At 43.3% G+C, this 13577-nt stretch overlaps 1 protein-coding gene and 1 long non-coding RNA gene across 13 annotated transcripts in view; one reads left to right on the top strand and one right to left on the bottom strand.

The window, feature by feature from the left end:
- Positions 1 to 1980: 1980 nt before the first annotated feature.
- LOC125943964 (uncharacterized) overlaps positions 1981 to 13577 on the bottom strand; it is a 61772-nt gene continuing 50175 nt past the window's right edge. For 4 of the 12 annotated variants that reach the window (XR_007466024.1, XR_007466025.1, XR_007466022.1 and 1 more), the window contains 3 exons: positions 8082 to 8167; positions 6965 to 7050; positions 1981 to 4307 (listed from right to left, as the gene is read on the bottom strand). Coding sequence is in view for 4 of the 12 variants with exons in the window: in XM_049663593.1 (XP_049519550.1) it covers positions 3984 to 4307; positions 6965 to 7050; positions 9120 to 9405 (696 nt within the window). In the remaining 8 variants the exon portion in view is untranslated. Of the gene's footprint in view, positions 4308 to 6964; positions 7051 to 8081; positions 8263 to 9119; positions 10735 to 13577 lie in introns of those variants that run through there. The other 8 variants (XR_007466028.1, XR_007466027.1, XM_049663594.1 and 5 more) reach the window with 6 other exon arrangements.
- On the top strand, positions 4284 to 7871 carry LOC125943965 (uncharacterized). The gene is made up of 2 exons (XR_007466029.1): positions 4284 to 6558; positions 7680 to 7871. It is a non-coding gene; the product is annotated as an uncharacterized LOC125943965 (long non-coding RNA).

Genomic DNA, 13577 nt, shown 5'->3' with positions numbered 1-13577 from the left:
ACCAAAGGGTGGAAATAGGCTTGTCGCAGAGACGACACCCTAAGGGTGTAAGTTAGCACCTATTTTACAAGGTGCCTTTTCGGCACACCCTAAAACAAGTTGCCCATGTAAAGAAACTGTAGGGTGTTGTGAAAACACCCCAACCGAAGGGTGGCAGCTACACCCTTCATTTATTTTTCCTTATTTAACACCCACTGTGGAGGGTGCCAGATGGGTGTACAGCCCCTGTACCAGATGTCAAATACTTGAACCGAACTTTAAAGTGGAACACTTTATAGATGAATGAGACCTATGGTATATTGCTTACAGTTGCCTGAACTTAATGTTTTTTTAAGTTAATTAATAGTTAAACAATATATAGTATAATGCATGTGGAGATTTAAATATTATTCCATGCACAGTAAAAGTTTTACACCCAAAGGGTGTAAATAGGCTTGTCGCAGAGACGACACCCTAAGGGTGTAAGTTAGCACCTATTTTACAAGGTGCCTTTTTCGGCACACCCTAAAACAAGGGTGCCCATGTAAAGAAACTGTAGGGTGTTGTGAAAACCCCCAACCGAAGGGTGGCAGCTACACCCTTCATTTATTTTTCCTTATTTAACACCCACTGTGGAGGGTGCCAGATGGGTGTACAGCCCTGTACCAGATGTCAAATAGCTTGAACCGAACTTTAAAGTGGAACACTTATAGATGAATGAGACCTATGGTATATTGCTTACAGTTGCCTGAACTTAAATGTTTTTTTAAGTTAATTTATAGTTAAACAATATATATGTATATGCATGTGGAGATTAAAATATTATTCCATGCACAGTAAAAGTTTTTACACCCAGAAGGGTGTAAATAGGCTTGTCGCAGAGACGACACCCTAAGGGTGTAAGTTAGCACCTATTTTACAAGGTGCCTTTTTCGGCACACCCTAAAACAAGGGTGCCCATGTAAAGAAACTGTAGGGTGTTGTGAAAACACCCCAACCGAAGGGTGGCAGCTACACCCTTCATTTATTTTTCCTTATTTAACACCCACTGTGGAGGGTGCCAGATGGGTGTACAGCCCCTGTACCAGATGTTCAAATAGCTTGAACCGAACTTTAAGTGGAACACTTTATAGATGAATGAGACATATGGTATATTGCTTACAGTTGCCTGAACCTAAATGTTTTTTTAAGTTAATTTATAGTTAAACAATATATATGTATAATGCATGTGGAGATTTAAAATACTTATTCCATGCACAGTAAAAGTTTTTACACCCAGAAGGGTGTAAATAGGCTTGTCGCAGAGACGACACCCTAAGGGTGTAAGTTAGCACCTATTTTACAAGGTGCCTTTTCGGCACACCCTAAAACAAGGGTGCCCATGTAAAGAAACTGTAGGGTGTTGTGAAAACACCCCAACCGAAGGGTGGCAGCTACACCCTTCATTTATTTTTCCTTATTTAACACCCACTGTGGAGGGTGCCAGATGGGTGTACAGCCCCTGTACCAGATGTCAAATAGCTTGAACCGAACTTTAAAGTGGAACACTTTATAGATGAATGAGACCTATGGTATATTGCTTACAGTTGCCTGAACTTAAATGTTTTTTAAGTTAAATTATAGTTAAACAATATATATGTATAATGCATGTGGAGATTTAAAATATTATTCCATGAGCCGTGCTTTGAAAAGTGCATGTTGTCTCATGCAGGAGTTCAATATGCATCATGGTCTCAGTCATCGGAGATGTATCACTTTTTTTTAAAATCTGCTCAAGCTATACAATTCAAACACAAGTTATACGTATCGTACACATGCACTATACACACACAAAAACATCACATTTAGCATGTCTTAGATCTCTGGCTAATATGTATTCTGCTTCACTCCATGGACATGCAAAAGAAGTCACTGCTGCATTCGTACAAAAATGCAAAGCTTAACTAAATGGTGAAGCATATATATGAGACCTATATGTAACAATTTGAAAAGAAAATGTGAATGAACTTTATTGTATTTCATACAAGGAGCAATAAAATACAAACATTATTTGTAAAGTATCACTGCAGTTAACAATATATAGTTTGCAACTGATCACAGTAATTCACATGGATCACAGTATATCTGTGGTATAATATACGTGTATACTGAGTACAAGTGAGAGAGTACGAGTGAGTAAAAGCAGAGCAGCCATTTGCAAAAAAAAACTGTGTGGTGGCCTTCACACAAAAAAATTATAGTACATTAACAGAGGTGACACCACGTATATATCTGCTCTTCATCTGTGCATATTTCACCTGAGTACACAATAAGATTTGTTCAACAGTAATATCACACAACTCTGTAAGGGTGTTTCTACAAACACATTGCTGATATGTAAAAACAGCCGTTCTGAAATAAAACAACGGTTCCTTTGGAGACATGCCACCAGCAGTGTCGACCACGAGGTTATGGGTGATACATGGTAATTAGTTGCTAAATAACAAAAATAAAATACATTTTATTTTTAGTTTGAGTGGACTCATCGTAATCGGGAAATTATATAGACTTTAGAATCTGGAAAAAATGCAATTACCCACACAACTGCAGCACGATGAACTTTGGCTATCACAGCACGCGAAACTGTACCCGAGGCTACAGTGAGCACAGACGCGCCCTTCGAGGGGGCGTTCTGCTCACATCACCCAACAGTGGGCAGCAATAGGGATTCGTGCAGTGTGCTGGTAGCCCGCTTCTGGGCGACGTAAGCAAAATGTTGCCTTGAGTTTCAGCAGCATCTCAGTTTCAGTTTCGCGTGCTCAGACAGCCTAAATTCATCACGCCACAGTTCTGCGAGTAATTGTATTTTTCCAGATCCAAAAGTTCACATGTCTTGTGCAGAGAGCTTGCTTTAATTTCCTGGTTACAATGAGTCTGCTGAAACTAAAAGTAAGATATATTAGATTGTTAATTAGCAACTAATTACCAGATATCAGCCATCCACCCATGGTCGGCACCACTGACAGCATTGCTGTCTTCTAACGAGCCGTCCTTGTACTTCAGAACGGCTATTTTTAAATATTACGTAAATTCTTTGTAGAAACACCAGTATATGTAGTATATAAGCGACTAGCTTTCACTCGGATGAGGCATTGGCAACACATGTACAAAAAATAAACGAGCTAAAGATACTACAGCCTGCCAGCAGATTCATAAAGGTTAAGCAAAGGCTGCCGGTATTCATGACAATGTAACAGTACTTCAGCCTGATAATTGTTCCACGCAACATTGTTTTACAATCCAAAACTTGTAAAAACCTTGTAAAACCTTATAAAAATTGGATACTCTGTTGCGTTTTGACTAGTATGTCAGGCCTCAGCTGCTAAGTTATACATAATAAACATAAAACATAGTTCATAAAAGGACAGTCAAACCACAAAAACTTTCACTTGTATTGGAAAGGTTACACAATGCAACACATGCGCAAAATATAAAATATTGACCAAGCAGCATGTTACGAAAAGTTGAGCACTGGCTGCCAGTGTTGATGTGCCCTATAAGGGAATACAAACGTTAACAGTTGTATCATGCAGTACTTATAAGCTGGGACATTGTTCCCTGGCTGGCAAATAGGTTTCATAAACAAACTATGTTAAGGAAGAGCAAGCAAGCTATAATCTTTGTATAAAACTGCTGACAATTGTTTCACACACATTAATGTTAAGGCAGACCTCATTAGAACTAGACGTATTGTAATCTTCTTTTCAGCACATAGCAACACCCAGCAACGTTTTCGATAAGTACGTGCAGACTACAGTACACCACGTTTGTTTTTTGCTGACCTACACTTGGGCACTATTACATTGTCTGTCAAGTCATCAGAACAAAAAAAGGTGCAGTCTATAGGTGGTTGGCACAAGCAGCGGAAGAAGTTACTGGATCATGCTATTATCGTGATCAAAAAGAAAGAAAATGATACATTAAAAATTGCACAAAACTATTGCTCAAGCTATTGCACAAAATTGTCAGGCTAGCATTCGTATGGTAACGTACATGAACCTCGGTGTCGCATTGCCTGCACAACTCTGTTCACAAACTTTGTAACAACCACTTGGCATTATTACATTCAAACCAAAAAACAATCGTTCCAGTACTGCACTGGTGCTGAAGTATTTAGGCCCATATACTATGTTCAATACAAAAAATGCACTCATGATTGCGATGACCCCTTCCTCCGCATTTTTGACCATGAACAGCCGCTCCTTGTCGACACAGAGGTGGAGAAACTCTGCCTGTTCCAGGTTGTGGCCAGAATACACCACACAGGGGGTGAGTGGAACCCTCTCGTCCTGCAATGACAACAAAGAAAGCTTACTGATCATGAAAGTATATTAATGCTTTTGTGTAAGCACAATATAAAGGGGTTGCTATGCTTGTCACGGAGCGGCATATTTTCGAGAGATTTCGAGTGGTTTTGACGCCAATTAACGGCCGCCAAAAAAAACGTCGTGTCCTCACTGTGCGGCGTATAATTTCGAGAAGGCGACAGGCCGATTAACGGGCGTCAAAAATGTCGTGGCCCCACGGGGTGGCATCTCGTTTCGAGACATCGACACGCCGATTAACGGACCTAGAGGTGTGCGTCCGTGTGGTGCATGCAGTGCCGGGGCTCGACCTTGGAGAGAGGGCAATCTACCATCCTTCGTCCATGCTGAAAGGGGCACGGCCAAGACTTTTGGGGGGAGTCATGAATTAATTAGGTGAACTCTGCATACCGGCAGTTCCCCTACATAGGGAACTAGAGAAAGGAGAGGCTATTTAAGTGCACGTTTTGGTCCCAGCTAATTAGTCTAGAAGCTGAACCTATGTGCTGCTGAGAAGCCATCAGGGGGCTAGTGCCGTCCAGTATCTCCTGGGCTGCCTGGCCACGTCGGAATTCCGAGGAACTAGTTGACGAACGAGACTACAAACCAACGTCTGCAACGAAGCTCACGGTAGATCGCCTTAAGTTAGCTCAACCTGCTTAAGAGAAGACGTCAAATCTAGACTCCCGGGAAATCCAGCCCAGCAATTGCAGCCACCTCAGCAAGATCGGCCCGCCAGCATTCTTCCGGAAAGCTTCGCGCGCCGACTTCACGGTTTATGGTCTTGCTGCTGCCCGGCCACGCGTATGACATCGTTGTTTTCTTTTGAACATTATTTTAGTGAAATGCTGTTATGTGTTATTCTTGTATATTTGATCCGCGCCCTGTTTCATATGTATATGTATTGTTAATTGCTCATCACATTTCTCCGTCATCATTGTGTTTCAGGGGCGCTATAACGTAAAAAGATTCCAAACTGTTTTGATTCCAATTTCTGCAATCAGCCTCCACGATTGGTCAAAACATTTTCAAGCCACTCCCAACTTCGCCTGTCTGTCACGTCACGTCACGAAAACCGCGACAGCTCCCCATCTGATATAACGTGTACACACTGATTATGCATGATTAAACCGCACAAAAGAAAAATAATCATTCCTGATTCGACGCCTTTTCACCATTAGCCCTCTGCTATTATCCAATGTTTTCTGGATACGCCCACTTCGCCTATCTGTCACGCGACCTCACAAAACTGCGAAAACTCACCACGTCAAAGTGACGTGTATGCGAAAAAAAATGAATTATGCCGAATAAAACGGAAAATTTCTCTTAATAGCCACAGACTGCCCCATTCCGAAAGGAATAAAAGATGGCTGCCCGCGGATCACTCAGGCTCTCGCTACTCGTACCTGCCGGTGAGCATGTAATTATTTGCGCATGATAAACATTTTTGTGTATGAGTAAAACGTTATCGAGCCTTTTCGCCATGCATACAACATCGCTCTGCCAACTCTTCCTTGCTGAGGATCCGTTTTAGCGGCATTCTTATTCTTCCATTGCACGCTGCCGCGATTTTCGACCAGCCACCGCAAGCTAAGTAAGGCGAAGCGGACCAATCGGAGAAGCTGGCACCACCCTCTTCATGCGGTTATCTATTTTCACTGTGCTGGCTCGGCCCCATCGAAACCCTCTCCACTAGAGCGTGCTCCTCTTGTCAGCCAATTAGATAAGAAAAACCGCTGAGTATAAGCAATGTTATTGGTTTTCAAAGCGAACAAAGGTGACCTCCTATAAACGAGGAGAGTGCTTGATTGAGTTGTTCAGACAACGCCGCGGGTCACCGCCCGATGCTTGCATCGGTGGTTATGTAAATTTGACATCAGGAGTTTGCAATCAAAACTGTTTGGAATCATTTTATGTTATAGCGCCCCAGGTGTGTTTGTATTGTGTCTTTTTTATTATTTTATTTTATTAATTGTGTATACTTATCTGGCGATAAATATCTGTTTTTTTTGTTTACTCCCGACTCTGACTCTTTCACTCTGTTCGCTTGAGTACGGAAGACCAACCGGCTTGTATACCCCATCGATTGACTTCGCGCCGACGATGAACGGGTGACAGCTATGACACTTATGCAAGCAAGTATAATGCCATGCAGCCTTAAGTGCAAACAATGTAGGCTGTAGAGAAGCTTAACACAACCCAGCATTATTCGAATAACCTGTGTAATCCAAGCAAGGTCATTTTTGCAGCATAGATGCGCCTCACATCGAGTGCAAGAGCAGTTCAAAATTGTTCGTTTGTTCATCCTTACGTTTTGTATATTGACTTATGATTTAATTGCCGTTTTTTTATTATTTATACATGTATTGTTGTTGTTCTTCCTAACATGTACAGCACTTATTAATGATTGTATCGCCCCCCCCCCCCATGTAATACACTCCCTGTGAGGGCCTTTACCGGTAGCATGAATAAATAAAAATGAATAAATAGCTGGTGAAATTAGGTAGCATGTCAGTTCACATTTAAAAAAAAGCATCTGGATCTTTATACAGTTGCCAAACTGTTTCTACGATTGAAGCCATTTGAGGAATTACAGCATTGTTTAGATCCGATTTCATTAACAAAAATGTGAAGGAACTTACGTCCTCATGTACAAATAGCGCTGGCACTGCTGGTTGTTCCTTCCCATTTGAAGCAATTGTCCTCAGAGTTGCAACAGCAAGGAGGTCTGTAAACAGATGACAATTCGTGTTAGCTTCAATGGTCGCACGGACATATGCAATACAATTGCACAAAATTCTTGTTCTTTTTTACTTGTAAAACCTCTGTTTACCTTTGATTCAACAATATCTTTGTTTTATAAAAGTGCTGAATATAGCAATCACAAAGCCAGAGGTTATAATCGTCACACAGAAAATTTCGATCGCGATCGAGGGGACCGCACTACCATGTAGATCAAACGTGGTAAATTCCTCGTTGGCGTAACCTATTCTCCGCGCACAGGCGCGGTATTTCGGACAGCCATTCCCGCGCCTGCGGGTCAGCCATGCCAGATTATACCTTTCTCACGCCTTACAGCGCTCTACCTTCAAAATACCATCACTGATTTTCCTGGGGGAGCAGTTTAGGCATTTTCTTTGAGTTAATATGTTTTGAAAAGTCACGGAGAGCATACGGAACGACCAACCGGCTTGTATACCCCGTCGATTGACTTCGCGCCGACGACGAACGGGTGACAGCTGTGACACTTATGCAAGCAAGTATAATGTCATGCAGCCTTAACTGCAAACAATGTAGGCTGTAGAGAAGCTTAACACAACCCAGCATTATTCGAATAACCCGTGTAATCCAAGCAAGGTCATTTTTGCAGCATAGATGCTCCTCACATCGAGTGCAAGAGCAGTTCAAAATTGTTCGTTTGTTCATCCTTACGTTTTGTATATTGACTTATGATTTAATTGCTGTTTTTTATTATTTATACATGTATTGTTGTTGTTCTTCCTAATATGTACAGCACTTATTAATGATTATATCGACCCCCCCCCCCCCATGTAATACACTCTCTGTGAGGGCCTTTACCGGTAGCATGAATAAATAAAAATGAATAAATAGGTGGTGAAATTAGGTAGCATGTTCACATTAAAAAAAAGCATCTGGATCTTTATACAGTTGCCAAACTGTTTCTACGATTGAAGCCATTTGAGGAATTACAGCATTGTTTAGATCCGATTTCATTAACAAAAATGTGAAGGAACATACGTCCTCATGTACAAATAGCGCTGGCAGTGCTGGTTGTTCCTTCCCATTTGAAGCAATTGTCCTCAGAGTTGCAACAGCAAGGAGGTCTGTAAACAGATGACAATTCGTGTTAGCTTCAATGATCACACAGATATGTGCAATACAATTGCACAAAATTCTTGTTCTTTTTTACTTGTAAAACCTCTGTTTACCCTTTGATTCAACAATATCTTTGTTTTATAAAAGTGCTGAATATAGCAATCACAAACCAAGAGGTTATAATCGTCACACAGAAAATTTCGATCGCGATCGAGGGGACCGCACTACCATGTAGATCAAACGTGGTAAATTCCTCGTTGGCGTAACCTATTCTCCGCGCACAGGCGCGGTATTTCGGACAGCCATTCCCGCGCCTGCGGGTCAGCCATGCCAGATTATACCTTTCTCACGCCTTACGGCGCTCTACCTTAAAAATACCATCACTGATTTTCCCGGGGGAGCAGTTTAGGCATTTTCTTTGAGTTAATATGTTTTGAAAAGTCACGGAGAGCATACGGAACGACCAACCGGCTTGTATACCCCGTCGATTGACTTCGCGCCAACGACGAACGGGTGACAGCTGTGACACTTATGCAAGCAAGTATAATGTCATGCAGAGTTAACTGCAAACAATTTAGGCTGCAGAGAAGCTTAACACATACGAAAAGGCTGGCATGAGCGAAAATACTGCTCCAGGACAGTAGCCCCGGTCTCCACTACGGCCCCTACTGCTCCCCCGGGAAAATCAGTGATGTTATTTTGAAGGTAGAGGCGCGAGAAAGCTATATAATCCGGCATGACTGATACAGCACGAGCGCCGCAGGCGTGAGTATGTCCATCCGAGGTAACGCGCCCGTGCGAGAATAGGTGACGCCAACGAATAATCTACCCCGAACGTAATCCTTTTTCCCATTCACGCGTCCTTTTTGCCGTAAGACGCCGTTTACTGGCATTTTCTAAACAATATTTCTGATCGCGACGCCGGCTTACCACATACAAACAAGATGACAACGGGCTTACCTCGTGAGCAAGTTACGAGCACGTAGACTGTTGAACATCCGTTGAGGGGGTAGCGCTGAGCCAACACGGCTGAGCTTAGCGCTACCGTTGAGGGCAGGCTTTCCGTATCCAAGCATGCACATACGTGCACCTGAACACACGACTTCTTCGATGCCATTGCGTGCAGAGTTTTGTAGACGAAGTGAAACACATTCAGCACAAATATCCCCGCGCTATGACGGCACACCACGACCACACACGCGCACGTCACACAGCGACAAATTCGGAACTTCGCCATTTTGAACATGCCGAGAGTCAACCAGCGTAACCATCCATCGCTTCTGTTCTTCGCTCCCGTTGCGTCAATCTCTGTTCCTTGGGGCCTTGCTCCACTCTTGAGTACAAATCAAGACATATTTACGGTGAACTAACAATCTGCACAACATAAAACGATAAAAGCCGACTGACTACACATTCGCAGCTGCATCAACCGCTTGTTAGATCCTTCGAGACCGGAGGCGCAGCGCACGGTGCCACCTGGTGCCGCGCTCTGTGAGCACGGAGAACAAATCAGATTCGGTTTCGTTTTCCAGTTTATGCTGTAGTTGCTGGAACTGTAAAATTATTACTCGACAAATTATTTAACTCTGAAAGAGGATAACGCTTCCTCTTCGACAAGGTAGTGCAGTTTGTTCAAAGAGATAGAAAAAGCAAGGAGAGGAAAGGCAAGCAAGTCAACCAGACAAGCGTCCGATTTCCTACTGGGGATGGCAAACCCCAGTGCCCCTGTGTTGCAATGCAGTGCACTGCAATCTATCTAGTGTAGTGCTAATTTGGGGTGGTTGGTGCATGTAATGAACGGGTAAATAATGAGTTGTGTCATAACTTTTTATCAATGTTAGAACGTATATTTTACGAGGACTGATATCCATAAAAATACTTTTTCATTAATATTTTGATAGGTCATATTGTTATTTCAATATTGAAGCGAGACAATATGTGAAGTTTAGCCATTTGACAGGAATGCTGTCAGCGGCACCAGCCTCGCAAAATATACACCTGAATAGTGTCGCATAATGCACTGGTGTTCCACATATATGCACCAAAAAGCTTTTCTCGAAAAATAGAAAGGAGAACGTCATGCAAGCACTTTTCGAAGGAATATCTTAAAAACTTGATTCGCTCACCAAGTTCGCACTTACTGGGTGCATTTTGCGTACAGGCTGACTTGAATTTTGTAATTACCGCATGCTCTTTAAATTGAAAATGAAAGCTAGCCGATTGCAATAAGTACATATGGATTTTAATACTTTACGATAGATACACTTAACATGAATTGCCTTGAACACTGTATTACCGAATAAAGCGCCTTTATTATCACCAATGCTCTGGGCATGTTATATATAGCCTTTGTCGAAGACGCATGCGCACACATGTGTGTACGCATACATATTTGTGCGTCACTTACACCCTTCTTGAGCATAAAGAAACACCCTTGGTGCCAATCGGAGGGTGCAAAAGATGTACGCACCCTATATATAGGGTGTAGTATTGTAAAATAATGACAAAAGGGTGTGAAAGGGTGTAAGCAAGGGTGTTAAAATTAAAATACACCCTTTTTACACCCTTTTGGGTGTAAAAATTTTTGCTGTGTAGCATAGGCTCCATGCTGCAGAAAATGGAGCCCAAGAGCGACTCCTCTTCCAAGGAATAAAGTGGCGAGTAGATATTCTGACTCACTACTTCATAGTTAGTTGTGCTGGCGCAGGCACTGTGACACACAAAGGTAGTGGAAACAAAAACACATGACATGGAAAGCGCGAAATGTCAACTGAGTTTGGTGAACAAGACGGAAGAACTTATACCCGTATAGACACTATCATCAGCTGGCTGTGGGTTATATGTGCTATAAAGGTGGAGATAAGATAATCAGAATGAATCAGAACTGACAAGGTGACACACTTGAATCATATCGAGCTGATATTATGTTGGAAATTGAGTGACGATGAGGTAGAACCACCGACGCCTCGCTCACGCAGGCTTCAGCACCAGCCACAACTGGGCAAAATGGTTCCCACATCACTCTCGTCACTTTGCGCTTTCTTCTGAGGACGATTTCCGCGCTGTGAAAAGATGGTGTGCAACCGCATCTCGTGCAGTGCACAGCCAAGTTGCCTATGCATTTATTAGGCTGATCCCAGAGCTTCTGAGAGAGAGAGAGAGAGAATAAACATCCTTAATGTGTAAATGCAGCTTTGGAGAGGCGTCCTCATTCCAGAATGCCTTGAGCTCGGGCCACGTCCTGAGCCCTCGCAATCAGCCGTTGCTGATCTTCGAGGTTGGAGCTGGCCAAGGCTCTCTCCCAAAGCTCGTTGGTGTGGTAAGGGTTCGGAGTATTGAGTGGTGCCTCTCTGCAGCCCCCTACTAAGTGCCAGAGGGACCCGGGCTCTGCGCAGAAGCGGCATTGCGGAGAGAATTGTGTAGGGGCTATGAGGTGGTTTCTGGTTGGGTGGGGGAATGCGTTAACCTGTAGAGCTCGGAGGAATCGCCCCTGCTCTCTAGGTAGTGACTTGTGTGGGGGTGCATATGTTCTGCGGGTTAGCTTGTAGTGTTGTGTGATGTCTTGGTATGAGACTAGAGGCTGCATGCGCTCGGGTTCAGATTCCTCGGCGTCGGCTCGGTGGGTCAAATCTCGAGCCACGTGGTTGGCGACCGCGTTGCCAGGAATGCCGTGATGAGCTGGCGCCCAGATGATTATCACTGATCTGGTTGGCGGCTTTTGATTTATTATCTTGAGCGTAGTGGCATGCATTCTGCCGCTAGCGAAGTTGCGGCACGCCTGTTGGGAGTCGGTAACTATGACTTCAACCTGTGTTTGGGAGAGCGCGAGGGCTATGGCATTGTGCATGATCAAAAAATACCGCCCAGAGCTTCTGATTCCAGCACCGGTGCATAATGTAAGCGCAGTTGCATGCGAGCGGCACTTTGGAAATGACTCCCGCTTCGTACGCAACATGTACCCAATTTTTCATGTGCGAACAGGCAGTTGTTTATAAGAGACCGCTCACATGCAACCATGCTTACGTAGGATAAATGTGCTGGTGCTTGAATCAGAGTCTCGCGTAGCACAGGTTTCAGCCTAGTAAATGCGCCAGTCAACTTAGCTGCGCACTTCACGAGATGCGGTTGCACACCCTCTTTTGAAAGTACGGAAATCCTGCTTAGAAACAAGCGCACAAAGTGATGAGAGAGATACGAGAAGCATTTCGCATGGTTGCGGCGGCTGCTGCAGCGTGCGTCAGTGAGCCACCTGTGTCTCTATCTCGTCACCAAACTCAATTTCAAACATAATATCGCCTCTGTATAATTCGAGTGGGTCACCATGCCGGTTCTGATTTATTCTTATTATCTTTTCTCTGCCATGTTTAGTGCATGTAACACCCAGCTGAAGCTAGCGGCTATGACTATAAATCCTTATTCAATAAACTCGGCTGACAGTTTGCACTTCAGTTGTATGTTTTAGCTTCCACTAACTGTGTGTGTCACGGAGCAACAAACAATGAAGCTAAACTAGAGCCTTTTTAAGCTTTGCTTGCCTTACTCACTACTTCATTCCTTGGAAGATATATTTTTGCTTCCAACCAGGCAGCCATGAAGAAATCACAGACGAATAAAGAGTGCAAAGAATACTATTGCGTCTGTTAGTTCATTGCATGCGTACATGCATACCAGTTCCCGATAGGTGAGCTACACAGATTCTCCCAAATGTCTGCTCATTTGCTGCATCCTGTGACCAGAGTCTCGACAGACTTTCTGCAGACATGCTGCATACTGCTTCTACACAGACTGAGCAGACTGTCTGCAGAAAGGGTGTATCAATTGCCCGCTGAGAGGTTACAGGAAGTGACAGAAAGTCTGTCACCTGTCTGCACGCTTTCTGCATCCCGGGTGACTCAGAGTCTGTAAGATTTCTCAGCAATACTGCAACTTTTTTGTAAGGGCCTACGCAGTGAACCCACTTGCATACCCAGCATACCCAGTGACTCCAACGGAAAACGGCTTATCCGACACAGATAACGGAGAGTACTTGAACTGTCCTAATAACTATAACCGCACTAAAACAGCAACAAAGAACAAAAGTAAGCATGTCACGTGGTGTTTCGGAAAATGAATTCTCTCTGAGTTCAACAAATGGCTCAATAACGCACAGGTCCGCGCGCTTTCTAAAACGGATAACCTCTCATATTTTGCGTGTTAGTTTATTTTTGTGTAAAAAAGAGAAGTGAAGTGTCACAAAAAACTGGTTCATATTGGCAGTATTTAAAGATAGTTAGCTAAGGGTGAATGCTTATTTTTGTCAAGCGATTGGGAAACGCACTTTTTGGTAGGTATTAACACAGTGACTCGTTTGGCCTACGTAGTATTTGCCGCGAATTAATAGCAGCATGCACACCCCACCAGTTTTAAATCTTAAAAACT

Source organism: Dermacentor silvarum, chromosome 3, assembly GCF_013339745.2.
Source record: "Dermacentor silvarum isolate Dsil-2018 chromosome 3, BIME_Dsil_1.4, whole genome shotgun sequence".
NCBI lineage: Eukaryota > Metazoa > Arthropoda > Arachnida > Ixodida > Ixodidae > Dermacentor > Dermacentor silvarum.
Note: the sequence above shows the minus strand (reverse complement) of the source record. Positions and strands in the feature narration are given on the sequence as shown.